At 44.6% G+C, this 21,530-nt stretch overlaps 1 protein-coding gene across 2 annotated transcripts in view; it reads right to left on the bottom strand.

Annotated features, from left to right (window-relative positions):
• Pcgf3 (polycomb group ring finger 3) overlaps positions 1-21,530 on the bottom strand; it is a 52,960-nt gene that overhangs the window by 13,024 nt on the left and 18,406 nt on the right. Inside the window, exons 7-11 of one of the 2 annotated variants that reach the window (XM_003465050.5) lie at positions 19,668-19,775; positions 18,122-18,210; positions 9,216-9,353; positions 5,125-5,205; positions 587-4,492 (exon numbers count right to left, since the gene is read on the bottom strand). In XM_003465050.5, the coding sequence (XP_003465098.1) occupies positions 4,445-4,492; positions 5,125-5,205; positions 9,216-9,353; positions 18,122-18,210; positions 19,668-19,775 (464 nt within the window). In that variant the 3' untranslated portion in view covers positions 587-4,444. Of the gene's footprint in view, positions 1-586; positions 4,493-5,124; positions 5,206-9,215; positions 9,354-18,121; positions 18,211-19,667; positions 19,776-21,530 lie in introns of those variants that run through there. The other variant, XM_063230043.1, reaches the window with a different exon arrangement.

Here is a 21,530-nt window from a genome sequence, read left to right as displayed (position 1 = left end):
CACAAAGACAAACACAAGATGGCAGAAGCCTGCCTCATAGACAAAGAACTATCCAAAAAGCTGTAACAACTGGAGCAGGTTCTCGACTTTGCAACCAGGAGCTGGTTAAAATCACCAGTTGGCCACTCTCCTGCTTGCTAATCGTAGAACTGTCCCAGGAATTTAAAATAACCAACTTGCTAGCTGCAGTCTAGCCTAGGAAAAGCATGCTTTTCAATTGAGTAACCCAAATAGCCCCACAAAAAATCATCTAATTTAGTTAACTCAAATTAATCAGCTAAAAAAACCTCTAGGAAACAGTTTACATATTAGGTCTGGCTCAAATTATAAGGGCTCGCAGTAATAGATGAATCAGGATTACAACGGGAAGATAAAAGTGTTTGGGAACTAAGACAAGATCTTGGTGACGTTTCGCTGAGGTGGGAGCAAGTCTGTGAACTTGACTCCCCAAATGTGCACCCAATGAATCCATATTTTGTTGCATCTCTGGATTTCAAATGCACAGGCAGAGAGGGCTGACCATTCCTTAACAGATCATGTCTTATACTCTTACAAATATTTTATATAATAAATTTCCAGCCTCAGAGAATTTTTTCTTCTGCTTTTATTACAAGCATATAATATTAATTGGCAAAACACTGAATACAAGCTTCACTATCATGAAATCAAAACATTAAGCAATATTTCAAAAAAGATTTTAGACAAAAAACTAGTCACCGATGATACAAAAATTACACACCAACACAAAGCATAAAAAATGTAAACTTTCAAATTAAACAGTCAAAAATATGTATCTGCATTATCATTTCCATACACTGTGATAGCTTTCATTAGCTTCCATGTGCCGTGGGTGAAGGCTCAGGCTGAGCTACTGTCCCCGACCTATATCACTAATACCCATCTGAGTTACTGGAATGGACACTCACACCAATGCTGCATGCACCTCAGGGACACACGCCTCAGCTCACTCTTCAGTGTACTCAGGGATGGGACAGTAACACTCGGAGAGGCGGCCATGGCCCCTCAGCCATTCCCGAGGGGCACAATATGTGTAAAGATTATAATGTAATTTAAGGATGATTTTTTACTCTACTTATCCCAGTGACTTCCTTAGTATATTTAAGTATGAAGGCAGAGAAACACATTTATTTTCATGTTAAGGTCACATGTGATGTGATAGGGCTTAAATGATTTCCTGAGGAAACAGATAAACTGGATTCTTTTGAGATTTAGCTATTTGCACTAAATTTATTTTGAATGTTTTGAGATCACATTAAGTATTTACGTACAATGTAGAAATCAGCTGGCTCATTCCTAGGTCATTCAATTGGGGGACCCATTTCAGATCACTGTGAAACGCCATACTGCACGCCTCCAGAGACAAAAAGACACTGAATGCCAAGCACAGGCCTCAGGGGCTGGCAGGCCAGGAAAGCAGCACCATCAAGACTGCAGGCTGAGGCCACTTGATCCCAGCACCAGAACAGTGGGCCTAGGGTCCAATGGGCTGCAGTGGCACTTGTTCTTGAATATTGCTGGCAGGTATTCACACGCCCCCCCCCCCCATACACACACACACACACACACACACACACACACACACGCACGCACGCACACACGCATGCACGATCCCAGTAACAGCATTCATAGAGCAACAATGAAAAAGAAAAGCCAAACAGGCAAATGCATATATTTTGAAATTCCACCTATATTCCCTTTCTGTTTAGCAGAATCGATGCTACATCACAATTTAAACACACCTAATAATGCATGTTGGAATCTATTGCACAAAAGCATAAAAATGCTCTTCATCCCTATAAAAACATATGAATTAAAGCCTACTCAAAGTAAAAGAAGCTTGCAAAACATCTTACAATTTCATCTTATATGCCTGTAAATAAAGCTGGACCACCAAAACCAAACAACTGGATGGGAATATATGATAGAAGGCTTAAAATAGAATAAATAATTTTATAAAGTTAAGTTTTCTTTTTAAACCCCCCAAATCTTAAATTCAATATTATATATTCTGAGTTTTCTATTTTTTGTGAAAACGGTGTCCAGCGAGACCACGTGCGGGAGAGCCTGGTCCCGCCGCTGCCGGAGGTGTGCAGGGCCCATCTGACAGCCTTGGCTTTACCAGCACAACAGTGGTGAAAACAACTTCACAGCAACTCCATCTGCTAAGAAAACTTACAGGACCAATCAATAACTGATCCTGGTGTTCATGCTGGAAAAAGTAAAATGCAGCCTTTGATGTCAAATGAGAGCTTGACAGGAATGAAACGGACCATCCAGAGCGTCCACAGATGCAGGTTCCTCCACTCCTGGCTCTGAACTAGGTAAGGCTACAAATCAGACCACAGGCAGAGGGTGCCAGGATGGTCCTGCAGTGAAGACAGTCGCATGGTGGAATCTTAGAAAAATAGGTACTTTTGCTGCTGAGGTTTGATCAGGGTAATGGTGACAGAAGCTGGGTTGCTTAGGGTGGGTGGCACCTGGCCAGAAACTGGGCTGGATACGATATCCCACCTTGCTGCACATTGAAATCTATCAACTTAGCACCATAGCAAGTCAAGTGACTCCAAAGGTAGCTACAAAGTTACAAATATGAGATTATACAGCAATATTAAGTTTGCTATAAAGGTGAATTAACTTTATTCGAATTTGGAGGCTCAAACTGTTTAATCCTTCTTTAGTTTCACCACACAGGAAAATACCTAAATTCTAATGTTACACTTAAAACTGCATTGTGATAATGTGGTTTTACAGAATGCTTCAGCAGTACATGTGGTTTGAGGTAGACAGGTAATATTTACTCATAAATCCTTGTGTAGTAACTCTAGAAACGATTTGGATGAATAGCCAGCTCAGGAAATGGAATAATCCACACAGTCCTGGGCTTGAACAAAGAGGTGAGTTTTGACCAACTTCTAACCAAGGCTTGTGTTCATTTTAGAAAGGCCTTGCATCAAAGCTTGCCTGAACAAGCTAACGGATCTTTCCTCATGATTGACCTTAGGTCTCACTGGCCACTACTTCTGACATTTTGTGTACGTGAAACAGGAAGCAGAAGAAAACAAATGGAACTGGATGCTGACAAGCCCAAACACAGCTTTCAAAGCAAATCCAAGAAAAAGTTCCAGTCACTAAGGGAAACACACAAAAAACCTGGCCCTCAAACATATGGAGATCCTCTTCTACCCAGGAAGGGCCAGAGGGGGCAACCCAGACCAATGATCAGCTTTGGTCTTGCTCATTAGCAAGGGCCAAAGAGGGAAGGTCAGGGTGGGCCCAAGGCTCAACCAGACCACAGCCTCCAGGCAGCATGGCAGCTGCTGTGAAAAGCAGCCCCAGCTCTTGCAGGCCCACTCTCAGGTTTGAGGGAACAATGTCTCTGCGCTGGCGGAGCTTATTTTCTCCTTTGACAAAAACATCTCACATTTGGGAGGGGAAGATCTTGCCTGTAACCAAAAAAGCAACTTGGGCTGGGTGGAACTGGTCCCAGCTGCCTAGCTCAAAAGCTGCCTTCTGTGAAGCAGGGCCACAAAGCACAAGCCATCTCTCCTCGTGGGAAGGAACCTAGAGACTTTGGTCCCCCCAAGTCGGGAGGCGGTCTCCCTACAGGCTACACCTCCATCTGATAAGCACCAAAACAAACACCACCATCGTTCTCACCACCACAAAAATGGGAAAGAAAACGTAGGAAATTAAATAATGGCACCAAACAATTTGTGCCAATTTTAATAAAAGCATTTTAAAAAACAAGAACTGTCTTGCCGGTCAGTGCTTACCTGGCAAAAACACTTCTGGTCTACCCTGCTGAGTGTGCCTGAATTGTGATGGGAACCCTGGGACAACAAAGGCCAGACTGGGGCTGGGTGGTGCCATGCAAGTGGGAACTCAAACACTGTGGCTGGGTCATGGTACTATGCAAGCCTCTTTGGGTACGCTTTTAAATTAAATTTTTACATATCTTCTAAGTCTTCAGGAAGCTAATAGCAACATAAATATCATTCACTGTGAAAACATGTTTCAATAACTTAGGAAGGACTCAATAAAAGTAGTATTTTTGAGGCTTATCATGAAACCCAATCCAGGAACTAAACTGAAATGAACTCTTGATTCTCAAGACCTGGAAAGCAAGCAAAGGCTATCCATGCCAGAAGGTGGCGTGGACGCCTGCTGCAGGCGCTCATTCCTCTACCTGTGGGCTGGAGCCAGAGACGGGCACATTTGGCTCCATAAAACTGCGAAGTGTTTTCATCCTCTGTAAACGCGTGCTGGTAGTGTCTTGTTGGGTGTGGATTCTTTTATACAAAAGTTATAAATATTCTCTATTCAGAAATCTGGTCTGCACGCACCCAGAGGCAACATTTTTACGGTGCAGTCACTGTGGACAGCCAAGTGCAGCAGGGTGCAGGCCGGAGTCTGCAACGCAGGCTCACAGCAAGTCCATCTTGGGTCTGTAGTGCAGCAGGAGGGGGGCCTTCTGCAAGACAAGGACACATGGCCTCAGGGGGCAGTAGGTAGATACTGAGCCCACATACATGTGCTCAGAACAGCGCATGAACACACCTGTTCTTGGGTGACGTGCAGCTGCAGAAGCCCTGTGTTGTCTAGGACCAGGGGCCAATGCAGCGCTCCAGTCCCACGCCAGACTATGTGCCACTAACTCCACCTCTGTTCCTCCCACCACCCAGTACCAGCTCTGCTCTGAACCCTGGCCTTGCTCATCCCAGCCCACCCCCCTTGCCATCAACCTGGGCCCTGGGTCAGTCCTGGGCCTTGGTCATCCTGGCCCAGTTTGGCCATCTAATATCCTATTGCCCTAGGTAGCAACTTGGCTGAAAGAGCAGCCTCCAGACAAGGACTACACCATAGGCTTTCTGCCTCAGAAAGGCACCCAAAGCCTCAGGCGTTTGCTCTGACTAGAGTGGTCACTGCCCCTGGCCCTTGATATCACCAGAGAGGAGTGAGTGAGGACCCCAGGCCCAGGGAGCCTGGCCTAAGTGGATGATTTCAGAAAGACAAGTGTTTCACAGCAAACCCTGTGGCAAAACACGCAGACTGCATCCCATCAGTCTGGAAACCAAGCAAAAAAAAGCCAAATAAGCACCTTACCTTGAATCTCCACCGTGTGACCACCACAAACTTGAGGGTGTGGTCCTTGCCCAGGATTTCCTCATTGCATAAGATGTCCAGCTAGGGGAAAGGAACTATGGTTAGGCACATGGTGGACCTACAGAGAGACCAGTGCCAATTAGGGCAGTATATGTTCTGGGTGTGGTGGCACCCCGTCCCCCCAGTACTTGGGAGGCTGAGGCAGGAGGATCATTGAGAGTTCGAGTCTGGACTAGGCTACAAAGTGAGCTCAACCAGCTAGCCTGAGCTGCATAGTGAGACACTTCTCAAATATAACAGAACAAAACAAACAAACAAAACTAGGGCAATGTGAGGAATAAAGTGTGTGAGTCTTTGAAATGTGCCCCTCCCCGGGTACTCTTAACGGGAGGAGTCTGGATGTTTGTTTACTCATCTCATTGTTAATGGATGCAGACATATGCTATCTGTCAGAAGTGTCCCTGCAAGGGTCACCTCTCCCACAATGAGGACACAAGGATGTGACCTGGCCTGACTGCTTCACACATGTGGTGAGACATGCATACTCAGCCCTGCCCCTTTGCCCCAAAACTGCAAAAGCCCAGGTCCCTGACTGGCTTACTGTCTCTAAGGAGGCTGTCCACTTCTGCAGGGGCCCTTCACTGTACCTCTGCCTGAGCCAAGAGCCATCCCTATGCCTACCTCCATACACTAAGGAAAGGCCACTTGGTGGCACCATGGTGCCGGGGGGCGCAGGTGGGAGGTAGAGTTACTCACCCACCATCCATCCCACAGAGCTATGCCACCAAGCTGTCTCACTAAGGGCACCCTGTGCCCTACATGTCCCCTGCTGGCTCTTGTCCTCTCACTGTAGCAGGGGAGGGAAATAATCACCCCAGGTTTTTGTAACAGACTATTTTTAGAGCACTTTTAGGTTCATATTAAATGGAGCAACATGACCATCCCCACTCACCCTGCTGGCCAATCCCACCATCCATTTCCACATCCCAGCTCTCCTTTGTTCAGACAGGGAACTGATGCTGATGTGTAGCCTGTTTCATCTAAGAAGCTGCCCAGTAGGTGTCCAGAGCACATGCCAATTCCATCTCCAAATAGTGCCCCATGCTGGCTTCACCTCACCAGTGCCAATGCCCAAGCCTGGTAGTCTAGCTAGTATCAGTACTATCTCACTGTTGACTTCATTAGGGTTTGCCTGAGTGTACAGGTGGTGACCCAGATGGTCTCCTGAGTTCTTCTCTCAGTAGAGGGCAATAGTTGCCTCTGGGTATCTGTGTGGCCATTCAGTTACCTCCTAGTGGGTGCAGCTCTGCTTCACCACACACTGGGATGAGCACCACAGGTGGTTGCTGCCCCTGGCAAGCTGTGGTGTCCTTCCTGATGGTGGGTCCCAGTGATGCTTGTCCTCAGTGCTCAGGTCACTATCTAGCTCGTATCTGTGGAGATGGTGCCCTTCCCACTGCATCCTGTGAGACCACTGTGACATCCTAAAGACTGACTACCTACCATCTGCAGGAGACATATCTCATGCTCTCTGCCTGGCTCCTGAGGATGACATAGCCCTGTGCCTGGAATTCAGCCTCTTCTGGTGCCTCCTCCCTTCCAACAAGCTTAGCACCTCTATCTCCACAGGAGCTCATTGTAGTCAAGAGTTTACGAGAGAAAATATTTAATACAGGACACATAATTTATAGGATTATTTTATAATATTCACCAAAGAGTCAAATGCAAGGAATACAGGAGATCTGTCCACACACCAGAGACCTAAAGAATCTAACTGAGGCTGGTCCGATGGCAGTGGGTTATCAGAACTTACTAACATTAGTGTCACTAAGTTGATATACCACCCCCCCCCACTGCTAAATTTGACTGGCTTTAAAAAAAAAAAGAATCTAACTGAGTGCCTGGATCCCACTGCAATGTCCATCTGAAGACCTAGAGTCCATGACAATGACCTCCATGAGTCCAGCTGGAGGCCAAGAGCCCACAATAATGTCTCATACAAGTCTGTATCAAGTATCCCCACTGGGAAAGCCCAAAGAGCAGTGATGGGAGCTAGAAAGCCAGCAGGATAAAAGATCTGTGCCACCAAGCTGAGGAATCTGCTTGGCTGCTAGGAAGCGAAGCTCAAGGTAAGGACCAGAGCTCCCCTAAAGAGACCTGCAGCCATCATCAGCTTCAGCAAGGACCCAAGCTCCTCTGACATTAACAGCTGAGTTCCTATCAGGAAAGCCAATGTGACAAGCTTCTCCAGGAGAATCAACAGCATACCATCTTCCCCTCTAGTTCCTGTTATGCTGTTGGCAACAATCCTCAGGTAGGTCCTCCACACCCAGTACCATGCTGATTTAGTTCAGCTGGTGTTACAAGTAGACAATTAGTTAATCTATCACACAGGCCTAGCTACCTGCCTGTGTCTGTGTCTCCATAGAGAAAATAGAACAACAGAAACTTAGTAAAAGGACACTTCATTTCTTTCTCTCTTTTCTTCCTGCATCTGGATTTGGTTTTTCCAGTGGGCTCCAGGTGGCTGGCCCTGGCCCCTTGATGGCTTCACTGAACCCTAGGCCCTAGCCCTGATCATAGTACCAAAGCCTAGAATTCTGAAGTAGGTGTGGCAGGGCTGTGCTCCAAGGGCTCCTGGGTACCTCAGTCTATTAGTTGTAACAGAGCAGCAAAGGCTGAGGCACTGACGAAGAGCAGAGTTCATTTCTCACAGAGCTGGGGACTGACATCCAGGTCATGGCACTAGTATTTGGGGAGGCCACAAGCTGGAAGAGTAGAAAATGAAGCCTGTACTCAAACCTTCTACATGGCTCAGGACCTCTTTCCTGAGGGCTCAGGATCTCACTGGTCCATCTCCCCGAGGCCCTACCTCCTAGCACACTGCACTGTGGCAAAGTCTCTGACATGGGGCATCTGGGGGACACATTTAGATATAGAGAGAGGACTCCTTCTGTGCTCCTGGCTTTTGGAATGTGGCTGCCGTCGTGCATCTCCAATCTTCAGCCTCATGTTTATAATAGACTGTCATCAGATTTAGGGTTCAGTAGAAAATTCGGAATTATTTTTTCTTAAGATTCTTAATTTCATTACACATACATATGCCCCTTCTCCAAAGGCGCATCCATCTGCAAGTTTGTCTAGAACATGGGGAACACCTGGCTCTCTCCTTGCCCTCTCTGGCTTCCATGTCCATTTTCCACACAGTCTGAGAGGGTTTTAAAAGCTTAACTTCAAACCATGTATCCTACCTGGGGTTCCCACTGAGCCAACCCCTGCTGGTAGTTTGTACCCTCACACAAGTGGCATTACCAAGGGTGCTGGGGTCCCATGCTTGTTCACAACTCTCTGCCACTAGCCACAGCACTCCAGGTCTATTTTAGTCTCGGTAAATGATCAAAACTGTAAACTATCATATCTACCCACCCAGTCAATCATGGAACTAAAAAATAGAACCCCCCTCATGATGAAAACCTTCAACCAGTCCTAAAGTAATCAATTCTCCTGGGTTTTAAATCTTTATTGTTGTTTCCCATATTACCATGAAGGGCGGGAAAAGAAATAAAGGGGCTTTTTCCTGATTAAAAGTTTCAAAGATCCTGAACAACTGCTTCTAAGATAACAATATGCAATACATTAAGTAGTGTTTCCTAACTTTCTACTTTTTGAAATTCTGTATCATTTCTAACCTTTTTTCTATTTTGCTTTTTAAAGTTTTTTTTGTACTGGGGATCGAACCCACAACCTAGCGCTTGCCAGATAGGCACTTACACTGCTGAGCTAAACCCATGGCCCCCATCTTGCTTTTAAAAAAAAAATTTTTTTTTTTCAAAGATACAAGGCATAAAGGATATAATTAAAAAAAAAAATACAAGGCAAGTGTGGAGGTGCATGCTTATAATCCCAGCACTCTGGGAGGCTGTGGTAGGATTGCAGGTTTGAGCCCAGCCTTGGCAACTTAGTGAATTCCTACCTCAAAAATCAAATCAAAATCTCCAAAATTGTTATACATATACATCTTAAATATTTAGAATGCTCTCCTTTCACAAATGAACACCCTTGATTGTCTATGTCCACAGTACACAGATTACCTCATTGAAAGAGGAAAGGTTGAGCTTCTTGGCGATGAACTTCTTCAGGTGCAACACAGTGGCCTGGGCTGAGCAGCGAATCCACTTCCGTTTCAGGCCCCGAAGTTTGCTGCTGTTGCACTCCAGGCAGATGCTCACCTAGAGGAGAAGGCAGCATCATAGTGGGTCCCCCTGCATCTGTACCCACTGACCCCAACTGTAGAAGGCTGGCCTCTTTGAAATCAGACATCTGCTTTATTCAGACTGCAGAAAGAATTGTATTTCAAGGATCTTGTACAAAGTCTCTTAAAACCTGTTTAGTGTCTGCCTGCCCTCTGAGCAATACACCCTCAACAATGGCTTCCTCATACATAGTAATTCTGAGAGCTTCATGTTCACCATGGGCACTGAGATCTTGTGTTCTGCTTGAGTGGCTACCCCTTGTAGGAAGATGGCAGAGGTGGCATGAGGTGAACAGGTTTATAAGTAATGCAGATATAGGCATAGCCTTTGCTGCTTTCTTAGAGCTGCATGGAGACAAGTGAATCCTTAGCAGAGAAGAAGCCACGAGCAATGTCAAGTTGTGGCAGTGCATAGTGGGTTCTGTTCCAGATGAACAACAGCTCAGCTGGATCAGAGTTTTGTATACCTTGATTCACAGTCAGGTCAGCTAAAAGTGAGCCTAGGATCTTAAAAGCCGGGGACGCCTGGCAATGAAAAGGCAACCTGCTTTGGGGGAAAAGCCTATTTCAGACCTGCTGAAGAAGTCCACCTACCCAGACGACTGTATGGCAGCACACACAGGGTCTGAAAACTCAATGAAAGTATCAATAAGGGAATTAACAGAAATGTGTGTCTACAGTTGTTAGAGATACAAAAAGAAGACTTTAAAATGTAAGAACAAGCAAGCATAGGAGACAACCAAATATAACAAGCATTTACTAAAACTAAAGACCCACTGGATGGTTTCACTAGTCTTGGCCATAGACAGATGAAATTCCTGAAGGTTCATTTGAAGAAATTACCCACACTATTTTTGATTCGTTTTATTGTTTTTATTCCCTTTAAAATAAAAAAAAAAAAAAGAAAAAGAAATATAGAAACAATGGAATATGGTGGTACATGCTTATAAATCCCAGCATTTGGGGGATGCTGAGACAAAAGGATCACGAGTTTAAGCCTGGCCTTGACAACTCTGTGACTTAGCATGACCCTCGTTCAAAATAAACAATAAATTAAAAAATGGCTGGTGAAGTTGTTCAGTGTGAAGGCTCTGGGTTTAATCCCTGGTTACCCAGCCCCCCCAACCCCCCCCAAAAAAGTAGCATACAGACAAAAATACCAATTAAGATAACAGAACAAAGGAAAGCTCAGAGAAAGGAATACAGATTGACAAGTCCAACAAACTCAAAAGCTCCCAGAGAATGAACAGAAAATAAGGGAAAGATAAATTTTAGGGGAGAATGATTAAGGAGTTCCCCAAAACAAGGAAAAATACAAACCCTTAGATTTCTAATCCTCAGATTTAGGAAGCAAATTTAGATAAAGAGAAATATACACTCAATTTAAAGGTTCCCTGAAGGGCAGTTCACAGTAGGGCAGGCAGTGCCCAGACAGCAGAGGTCCCACGACCTAGACAAAAAAACTAAATAATGGTCACAAGTAGTAAAAAAATAAAGCTGTCTACAAGCAACTACAAAAAGACACAGTCTAAGAAGATAGATGCTGATGTAAGAAGTAAGACTGCCATGCAAAGTTGGACCCTGGCACAGCTAGGATATAGGGTACCTGCAGACTCAATTACACTTGGAGTTTTTCAGATGTGTTTATTTAAGCACTTTGTAACCAACAACAGAAGCAGGGTAAAAAAAAAGAAGTTAAATAAAATTTACTAGCTGGACATGGTGGCACGTGCCTGTAATCCCAGCACTCTGAGGCTGAGGTAGGAAGATTATTGTGAGTTCGAGACCAGCCTGGGTTACAAAGTGAGCTCAAGGTCAGCCTGAATTGCACAGTGAGACCTTATCTCAAACACAAACGCACACACACACACACACACACACACACACACACACACGCGCGCGCGCTTTATTAATTTCCTGACACCAAAAGCACTGTATGTGTGAAAGAGGGACACAGAGAAAAATATGTATAAAAGAAAGTGTAAGATAAAGCAGAAATAAACTCAAATTTAACTGTGAACACAGAAAATATAAAATAAGTTGCCAGCTAAGAACTTCTTGTTTGGTTAGTTAAAAAAATTTAAGAAACCAAAACACAAAGCAAAATTTTAACCTAAAGAAAGTTGGACTACCTAGATTAATTAGATAAAGCAGGTTTTAAGAAAAAAGACAAATGAAAAAAACCAGTAGGGATGGAAGGTACAAACCCTAACCCCAAACCTTGTACGTGGGGCCAGACGTGCACAGGTCCTGCCCTACATGTCCTGAGTGCAACAGTCTAGGTGTAGTGGCCATCGGGGGACACTGAACTGAGCTACCTTGCCAGGCTCGGGCTAACCTCAAAGTGTAGGTCTCAGATCCACCAGGCTTCCAACCAAAAGGACAATAGCTACTGCAAATTCCCATGAGAATTTCCAAACTAAAGAGGCCACTCTGGGAAGGCAACAGCTAGCCTGAGTTCCCCACACCTCAGGAACTGGTCCTCGCGGGAAGCTGAAGGAAGCTAGAACTTGAGCAAGTAGCCAGTGTGCGTGCCTGCCAGCTAGCCTGCAGCGAAGCACGTGTGCACAGGGATATGGACCCACAGTGAGACTTTCACGATGCAGTCTGAGGCTGCGCCATGCCCCATTGATAGGTGATGCAGGTGAGAAAGTTAGCTGATGGTGGGTGGGGGCTCTACCAAAGGCCCCATCTCTTCTCTAAACATATTTACAGAACTTCCACTGGAATTGTCTAGTCAACTCAGCAGTGACTAGTTTCTAATTTTTAGGTAGAACACCAAAGTGCTACAGTTATTAAGACAGTTCTTTTTGTTGTTTGTTCTACTGAGCTGAGGGTCTGCATTTCCCAGGCTGTTCTAGAACTCCTGGGCTCAAGCAATTCTCCTGTATCAACCTCCTGGTCATTAGAACACTAAATTAGAAAAATAAAAGGATACTTGCTTAACCAAAAATCGCAACTCTGGTAAAATAAGTAACTGCAACTGAGTGAGGTATGTGTGGTTTGAGCACATCGGGAGGCAGCAGATCTGTGGACCAGAACAGGCCTGTAGAGACTTGCGGTTAGCTCAACTCATTTGGCCCACCTTCAGCAAGACAGCAACTGGCCCTCCTCCCACACAAACGAGCTCAGTGGGTTATACCCTGACTGTGAAAAGCAAAACTTTAAACTTACGAATGCAAAACTTTATCTTACAAAACAAGGTAGGTGAACCTATTTATGACCTGGGGGTAGGGAAGCATTTGAGGTAGAAAATACTGACAAATTTAATAATGCCCAATTTTAAAACTGTAACAATGGGCCACGAGCACTGGATAGAGAAGCCTGCAAACACAGTAACAGGGCAGGCCATCCCTACACAATGAGAAAAGAATTGCACAATGCAAAAATGGACAAAGAACACATACAGGGAGTTTTTAAGTGAAGGAATGAAGCAACACTGAAGAGATGTTCAGCACCACTGGAACCTGGGCGAACACTGAAAAAGATGGAGTCCACTGTTATGGCCACACTGGGCTGAACTTCGGAAGCCCCACTGTGAATGCAGTGAACTGTAGTTTGTTGCTACATACTGAATGCAACAAGCTCCAGCATACTTAGTAGGAGCCAAGCAAAGCCTGTGCCTTGGCGTATTGCCAATGCACCAGCAAGTTCCACAGGTAGCTTGCAAAAACATAGCAAATTCAGTGTTTCTGTACTTGCTCAAAACTGCCAAATACCTGCCTAGGCTCAAGGCCATGGTGGGCCCATAACCACTCATGTAGAGCCAAGGCATGCAGCACTCCGCAGTAAGTGCTGAGACTCGTTATCCCCATGCTGCATTTCCTTTTACAGGTTAACAAGGGTTCACCTGCCACAGGGCCTCCTCACCTTACTGCCTGCCCTGCTCAGGTTTCCCTGTCCTCTCCTACTCTGGCAGCCCTGGGACACCTGCTCTACCTGCTTTTGCCCTGTTCTTCTTTGCCCACATAATGCCCCCCGACAGCCTCTTTCCTGCCACAAAGCATCTGACCCTGCCTCTCTACCAGCTGCAAGGTCCCTGAAAGTAGAATGCCATCTCCCCAGTCACTGCCTAGTACAATTCACACTGGTGTGGCAGAGCCTAGTGAGTAAACACATAATAAGGTGACACTATATGGATGGCAGAGGCCACTCTGGGAAGGCAACTCTTTTTTTTTTTTTTAATTTTATTTTAAAGAGAGCAAAAGAAAACAGAATGAAACAAAGCAAATCAGAACAGGAAAATGCAAGCAACACAGCACTTTACAACAAAACAACTGGACATCAACAGTAGCTAACATAATGTCTCTTTTCTTTGAAACTGTTGAGCATACTTTCACACACGAAGGCAACTCTTGGCAGACATATTCAAGCAGAATTCAGAGTGAGAATAAACTGAATTCTCAAATCTGGGTGCGAGAAGGACTAGGCTAGAGGATGCTAGAGACCTGAGGTTGACAAGCCTGATAAAAGTGGGAGAGGGGCTAGGGATTTAGCTAGTGGTATAGCTGCTCCTGGCAAGCCTAAGGTCCTGAGTTCCATTTCTGGTACCCCCCTCAACACACACAAAAAAACAAAAATGGAAGAGATGTGAGGAACAAAAAGACAGAAAGCCCAAATGACCTTTCGAATGAACAAAGGTAAAGGAGAGGGACTATAAGGGAAAGAATTAGATGCAGGAAGCAAGGGTGGAGCTGGGGGTTGAGCAGCACAGGGGACTAAGGTCCCAGGTAGAACAGCACAGAGGACACAATTTACCTGTAAAGCATAGGAATTGGTCTATATGGGGAATTTCTATGGAAGCTATGTCACTGTCACTTCTGTCCAGAAGACAAAGAACAGAGGCCTTCCTGGTTTGGAAGATATTATGAGTCAGTAAACCTGATTTGTATTGCTCAGCAGTTCACAAAACTGGTTTCCCTCAAAATGGAACAAGATTGACCCATAGCTTGTTCCTCAGCTCACAAGCAACTAGGGGTCAGTGGCTAAACTGTGGAGTCAGGTGTGGCCACACCTCTTCAGATGGGAAAAAGAGCCTGTATATGTAGAGGCACAGTGAGCAAGAGCCTCCTAATTTCCCGATGAACCAACTGCACAGGAGGAGCCCAGCTACAGTCCAGTGTGGTCAGGAATCACCATGTGGTGGCTGTGGACACCCAATCTGTTCAGCAGAGTGGGCAGGACCCTCTGCATGGTGCCAGTGGCTGCCCACCCACCTAGCAGAGAACCCAGACCAAGGTGCCAGGTTAGCAACAGATGTAGGTGGGGCGGCTTGCACTTCTACGACTGGCTTTCCATTTTCTGCTTCTCATGTTTAGTGTTAAAAGTACATAATCTAGTCAGTTCATCTGAATGATTTAGAAAGTTTACAAGGAAAAATTATTTCAAATTTAGAATTCTGTATCTGCCCAAATTACTCAAACATGAAGGGAACAGTAAAGACCATACTGTCACACAAGTACTAAGAATGTTGACCAATCGTGCACTGCTCTCGAGTGATGCAAGAGTACAAAACAGACCCACTGAAGAGGAAGATAAAGGACATACTCAACAGTATACAAAAGAAAAAATAAAACAAAAGCCCCTAAAACTATAAAACTTCTTTTAGCTGGGGTTGGTAGCACATGTCTATAATCCTAGCACTCAAGCTGAGGCAGGAAGTCTGTGATTTCAAGGTCAGCCTGAGCTACATAGCAAGATCCTGTCTCAAAAAACCAAAATATACAAAAATTAAAAACTTCTTATTAAATCTAAACAATTGGTAGTATCGTGTCAAAACTTGAATAAAATTAAGTAATAATTCCTTGAATAAAATTAATGGAAATAAAACTACAAATTATCAAAAATGATCTGGAATAAATCTTTAAATGACAAATATGTAAGTTGAAGCATGTCTAAAAACTTAAGAGCAGTCACAAGAAGAAAAAAACATTTAACATTCTCAAACTACTGGAGGAGAAAAAGAGAAAAGAAAACCAAAACCCAATCTAGGAGTCAATAGGAAAGAAAAGAAAATACAAACAAGATGCCTCACACCCAGGAGTTAGACAGCAGTTACCACAGACATGAGTGTGCTCAACTCCTCTACTAAAAAAAGACAGAGACAGAGAGAGAGAAAGAGACAGAGAGAGAGAGAGACCGACCTTGAGATGGGTTTAGAAGCAACAATAATAGAACTTCGTACAACCCATATGTAGATCACCACAACACAGAAAAGGTCAGAACAGAGGCAGCAACCAAAGCAGCAGGTGTAATGTTTGTGTCAGATATGACAGGACTCAAAGTTCAGAAACTTCAGAGAAAGAGAAGACCGTTGCAGTGATGCGAAGGGATCACTGGGAAGGGATGGGATGTGAGTCATGAGGCCGGGTACCCCAACAACTGAGTAAACGAAATGTAACTGAGAATGACAGAGAGCAACAGACCGAACAGTAATGACAATACTGAGGGACTCAACACACGGACAGGTGCAGACGCCTGGCAGCACCTCCCTGGCCTGCTCTGTGCTTTGTCATCGTCAGCCTAATAGCTCCACATGTTGTAACTGTGAAGCCAATCAGTGTTCACAGAAACTAGGACAGACATCACTACCATCGTCCTCCCTTCACAGGTGGGGAAACTGAGGAGCAGTTGTAATTTGTGAAGGCCATGTGCCAGTTATTGAAAGAACCAGAAAGCAAGCAGATGGACTTCCAGGGTCCATGTGCTTAGCTACCACATGGACAATAAAACCAGAAGCAGGAAGAACAGCTGGACCCCAGTCCACCTATACCAGTGGACACAAGAGAGTTCAGCCCCTAAGCAAAGGTCAACATATAATGTCTGTCATCAGAGGAGGACAAGAAAAGAGCAGAGAACTGGCAGCCAGTGCAGGGTGCTCACTTAAGATTCCTAGTTCAAAAAGGTAAGGTGATGGCACTGGAGCCTCACAGAAACGAAGGCCACAGTACACCAATCATCAGCATTGGGACCAAAGTCAAGAGGGATGTGACTAGGGACACTGGGAAAAGCACACAGCCTGGAAAGTGTGAAGAGATAGTGTACACACAAGGAAAGTGGTTAGCTTCATAAAGCCCAAAAAACCTTCACATATGCTTTAAGAAATCAAGTACTTGAAGTGAAAACAACTAACAAAAGACAGCAACTTTAGGCTGGGCGTGGTGGTGCAAGCCTCTAATCCCAGCACTGAGGGAGTGGTGGGTTTGAGGCAGGAAGATTGCTGTGAGTTTCAGACCAGCCTGGGCTACAAAGTGAGCTCAAGGTCAGCCTGAACAGCATAGTGAGACCTTGTCTCCTCTCTCTCTCTCTCTCTCTCTCTCTCTCTCTCTCACACATACACACAAAGAAAAGAAACTTTTGAAATGCTGGGGTTAAAAAAAAGACCAAAATTATTAACAGCAGTGAAAGAATTTTAAACTGCAAAAACAAAGATTAAGTAGAGGAGAATATGTGTACAGTTCTATATACATCCATAGAAAATCATACCCAGAAATGAAGATGGGCCTGTGGCAAGACTGCAAGGTCTCAGGTTGCTCCTAGAGCTGGGGCACAGATGAGAACACCACCTCTCCACTGAGGCCAGCAAGACAGGATCCACTTGACTCAAATTTGAGGGTCCACCAAGCTACCCACAGATAATGCTTCTGTTATCTATTATCATGCAGTTAGAGAAGGTGATCTCTGCTCTCGCTGCCTGTAGGTCAGTCACCCTACCCTCTCACCAGCAAGCAAGACCCTATCATCAGGTCCCGTACATACACAGACTTGTCCCTATTTCTTTGGCTGTCATTGGTAGTGCAGAAGTAGATAAACTAAAAACAAAGATTTGACTATTCTGACCCCAAACCATGCTATGGTTACTACTTCTTCTGATATGATCAAGACCAGCTCTGTTTTCTGCAGAGATGTAGCAACTGCTCTTTATATCCACCTTCCTGTGAGATTATTTCTAGCCATCTGCTAGACCCACCATGAGGCCAGCTCAAGGGAATCAGCATCTCATACCAGCCTTTTACCCTGGGTCATTCAGCAAACCCTTAACAATTCCCTATCCATTCCTCACACCTCCCAAACCCTACATGCTGATGTCATCACCTACAGAGCCAAATGAGGTTCAACTATTTTTCAGCTCATTATCAGGACTTATGTAAGATAGTATTACCTGAGAATAATAGCAACTTTTGCTCTCATGTCTGTCTCGTTTTTGTTTCTACATGATATGGGCTAAGGCTCTCAAACTCATAGCTGCCTGGCATTTGCTTATTCCTAATTTTAATGAGGCAATGATTCTGTTTCATTATGAAGTATGAACTGCTCTAGGGCGTTCTATAGACAGGAGTACAGAATTTCATGAGACCCTTCCACAGCGCCTCTGTGCTGCTCTTGTTTCCTTTTTCACTGAGTAATGTGATACATGGGCATGAACAAAGTGTTATGTGCTTACTTCCTTTCACTGTGCTGCTGGGGTCCACTGCTCTCCTGCAGTTTGTACAGGCCCAGGAAAGCTCCCGACAGACAAGGGACAATGTTTTGAATGGTGAAAACCTGTAGCTAGGCTGAAGAATATGAACCTGAGTTGGCCTGACACTTTTTATGTTTGAAGCGTTTTAGTCCATGCTTAGCACTTTGGTAACTTAAAGAAAGATAAAGTAAGGTTTTGAGGGAGAAAGCTCTGGGGCATTTTATCTTGGGTTTCCTGAAACACTGCAGCCAAACAGTGATGAAAACTGCATGCAGAGTACCCACCTGCTCGTCACTCCTGTGGTAGTCATTGTCTTCTTCCTGTCTTTCTTCTGCTGTCTCTTTGCTTGAACTGTCATCTGCTTTGGTTTCACCTTTTAGCATAATAAACAGAAAACAGGGTATAGGCTGAGCACCCCTAAGCCAAAATCCTAAGTGCTCCAAAATCTAAAACATTTTGAGTTATAAGGAGAAACTTCCACACCTGACTCTATGTGACAGGTTGTAGCCCAACACAGGTACACTAACAATATTGTGTAAATGTACCTTAAGGGAGTGTAAAACTTATATAATACAAATGCATTCATGTCTAGACTGTCTCCAGATATTTTAGATAGGGATACTCAGCCTGTATTATGTAGCCTAAAATGTTACACTATTTTAAAACTAGGACACACTCTAAATGCGTTGATATCCACTCTCCCAATAGTGGACATGAGAAGCCTGCTACGTGTTAGAGCCACGCCACAAGTGGCTCAGAACACTACTTTCCTCCACAGAGCAGGCCTCCCTGAGGCTAGCTGGGCTTGGTGGGCTTGTCCATAGATGTCTGGGGAACACTAAAGTACTGGCACTGGTGAGAGAAGCAGACAGCTCCCAGAGCCATGCAGAGCTCATCACAGCAGCCCGTCCCAGGGACATCTCACTCCTGCAGTCTTGCTACACTGTAGTAGTCAAGACCAGCTTCTCCCAACTCCCAGACATTCCCCACTGACCTCTGCAGCCTGGCCTGGCTTTTCTCAACACCTGGCAGCTGACTCTTCCAGTGGTAGTGGCCAGGGTGCTCTCTCATCTCAAACAATCAAGGAAGTCTAAAGGTTCTCCCCTCTCTTCTGCTGCCCTCTACTCTTCTCCTCTTTCTTTCTTTCCTTCTTTCTGTACCGGAGGAATGAACCCAGGGCCTTGCCAGACAATCAATCTAACACTGAGCTACATTCCTAAAAAGATTTCTCTCCCCCACCCCAACCCCTTTGGTTCTGGGATTGATCCCAGGGCCTTTACACCCAGCCCTATTTATTTCTTTATTTAAATTTATTTCTTAATTTAAATGTTGTGACAAAGTCTTGTTAAATTGTCCAGGTGGTGCTCAAACTTGTGATCCTCTTGCCTCAGCTTTATGAGTGATGAGTTTACAAGGCATATGCCAGATCTGATATGGTCTAAATTTCTTTCCACCAGAAAAAACAACAGATCTCAAAGATTTGAATATAATATTTAGAGATCTTAAAGTATCATTAACTTTATGACAAAACCAAATCATTATTTTTCCATTTTATAATAAAGTAAGCAGAGTTAAAACCTTATCAGTCCACCTTCCACTACTTCTTCATAGGCACTATGCTCCCTGCCCTCCGCCCTCCACCTGACCTCCAGGCCCTTCCTGGGTCTTCTTGCTCTCCATATCAAAACTCCTACGTGTGGCCACCCTCCTGAACCATGGGTCTGTGATTTTCTGGTGAAACCACCATGGGCTCACCTGGAGACAGTGTGAGCCCATGAGAGGCCTGATAAGCCAGCTACCATAACTTATGCAGCACTGTGGGCCACTCACCATTCCGGGGATCCAGGTGCTGTTTTGCAGAGCATGCCTCCCCCTTAATGTCGCCTGGCACCTCCATGCCCAACTTGTGATAGAACTCCCTCTGTTTCCTCATCTCCGCTATTAAAAATTAACAGACAACATGTTATATATATGTATCAACTCCCTATGATGAATGTAATTACTGTGTACTGAAAACATATACTTAAAAAAAAATCAGTGTTTAATTTTAAGCAGACAAGGAATTGTAGTAAAGTTCTGTACACAAACATCACACAAAGAGGGCTGTAGGTTCGGATTATGGAGTTTGGAGACTGCTACTAGTATGGAAAGAAGTGCAATGTAAACACTTGAGTCAGGCTGGGATTTTGCTCAACAGCATAAGTGCTGGCCTAGCAAGCTTGAGCTTGTGAGTTCAATCCCTGGTAAAAAACAAACAACAACAACAAAAAAAAAAACACTTGAGTCGGATATGGTGAACAAGCGCCCATATCACAGGCTTGTGGGAACACTGAGATGTGATGCTGGTATTCAATGCGAGAAACTCCAATGGACAGACATGTTCTGGACCTGCTGGGGACCCTCCTGGGACCATGACAGCAACCTCCTTGTCCACCTATGTCATGGACACTCAGACATCACTACAGACAACAGGTGACTGCCAGAGGCCTCAGGTGTCTTGTGCACCCCCCAGTGTAGCCTTGCTACCCAGTCCCCCATCATCACTGCAGCCATAACAGGCAACAGTTTTGAGTTGCACAGCACTAGTTTACTAGAGAGATGTCCAGGGCAGCTGTCTCATCCCAGAACCCTGTACCTGTAAGGTAGGCTGGTGGGGCTCAAAACCTACCTGCGGGAGGACAAGATAGTATCCAAGTCTATCCACAGTGGGTTAACAGTGCCCTCTTGTGTCTATGGCCAGCAGTCACAGTATAACAATCTAAGGGAAGCAGTAGACAGGCAGAATTTCCTGTGGAAGCTGTCCATTTCCCTTTCATCTACATTATCAAGCTTTTAGGGCAGCTTATACTATCTTGAGATGGCCAGCATGTGCCCCTGATAGCTAGTCCAAAGGGGCTTCCAAGTGTAAGCATGAACTGTGCTCTCTGGGGCAGGAAAGCAGGACCACGATGGCATCCTGCATACCCCAGAGCAGGATGTGAGACAAAAACAGTTACTGACTTTTAAAACATCACTATTGTTAGACTGTGGACTGAACCAAGGGGTTTCGCACTGAGCTATATCCCTAGCCCATTTTTTATATTAAAACAGGGTTTCACAAGTCACTGAGTTGCCCAGGCTAGGCCCGAACTTGCAATCTTGTATAACCCTCCCTGAATGTTGGGATTACAGCAACACACCAAACTACTTTAACGTTTAGAAGCAAGTGATAGAGCACAAGACACGGGTTACTACTCATGACACTCAGGTGGCAAAATTAAAATAACTATTCAACCCACTGACCTATAAATTGCTCTGTGAAAAATAATTTATGCATAGGTGACTAAGAAATGCTTCATTAAACTCTGTGTATGTGTGTGGTACTGGTGGACTGAACCCAGGAAGGGCATCCTACCAATGAGTTATAAAATTTGTGTGTTTTAAAATTTTATTTTGAGATGAGATTTGAGTTGCTTAGGCGGTCTAGGTCAAACTTGTGACCCTCCTTCCTCAGCCTTCTAAGTAGCTGGGATCACACACCTACACACACAATCCTGCTTCATTAAACTTTAAAAAAAAATTTTAAAACGAAAAAATAAAAACAGTACAGAATTTCAAAACACAATAGATTAACAATTGTTAATATATTATATATTGTTATCTTCAAAGTAGTTGTTCAAATTACAAGATGCAGGCATGAAAAAAATGATCAAA

The sequence above is a fragment of the Cavia porcellus genome, unplaced genomic scaffold, assembly GCF_034190915.1.
Source record: "Cavia porcellus strain 051 isolate PalLab524CR breed Dunkin Hartley unplaced genomic scaffold, mCavPor4.1 scaffold_18, whole genome shotgun sequence".
Lineage (NCBI taxonomy): Eukaryota > Metazoa > Chordata > Mammalia > Rodentia > Caviidae > Cavia > Cavia porcellus.
This window is presented reverse-complemented; position numbering and strand designations above follow the sequence as displayed.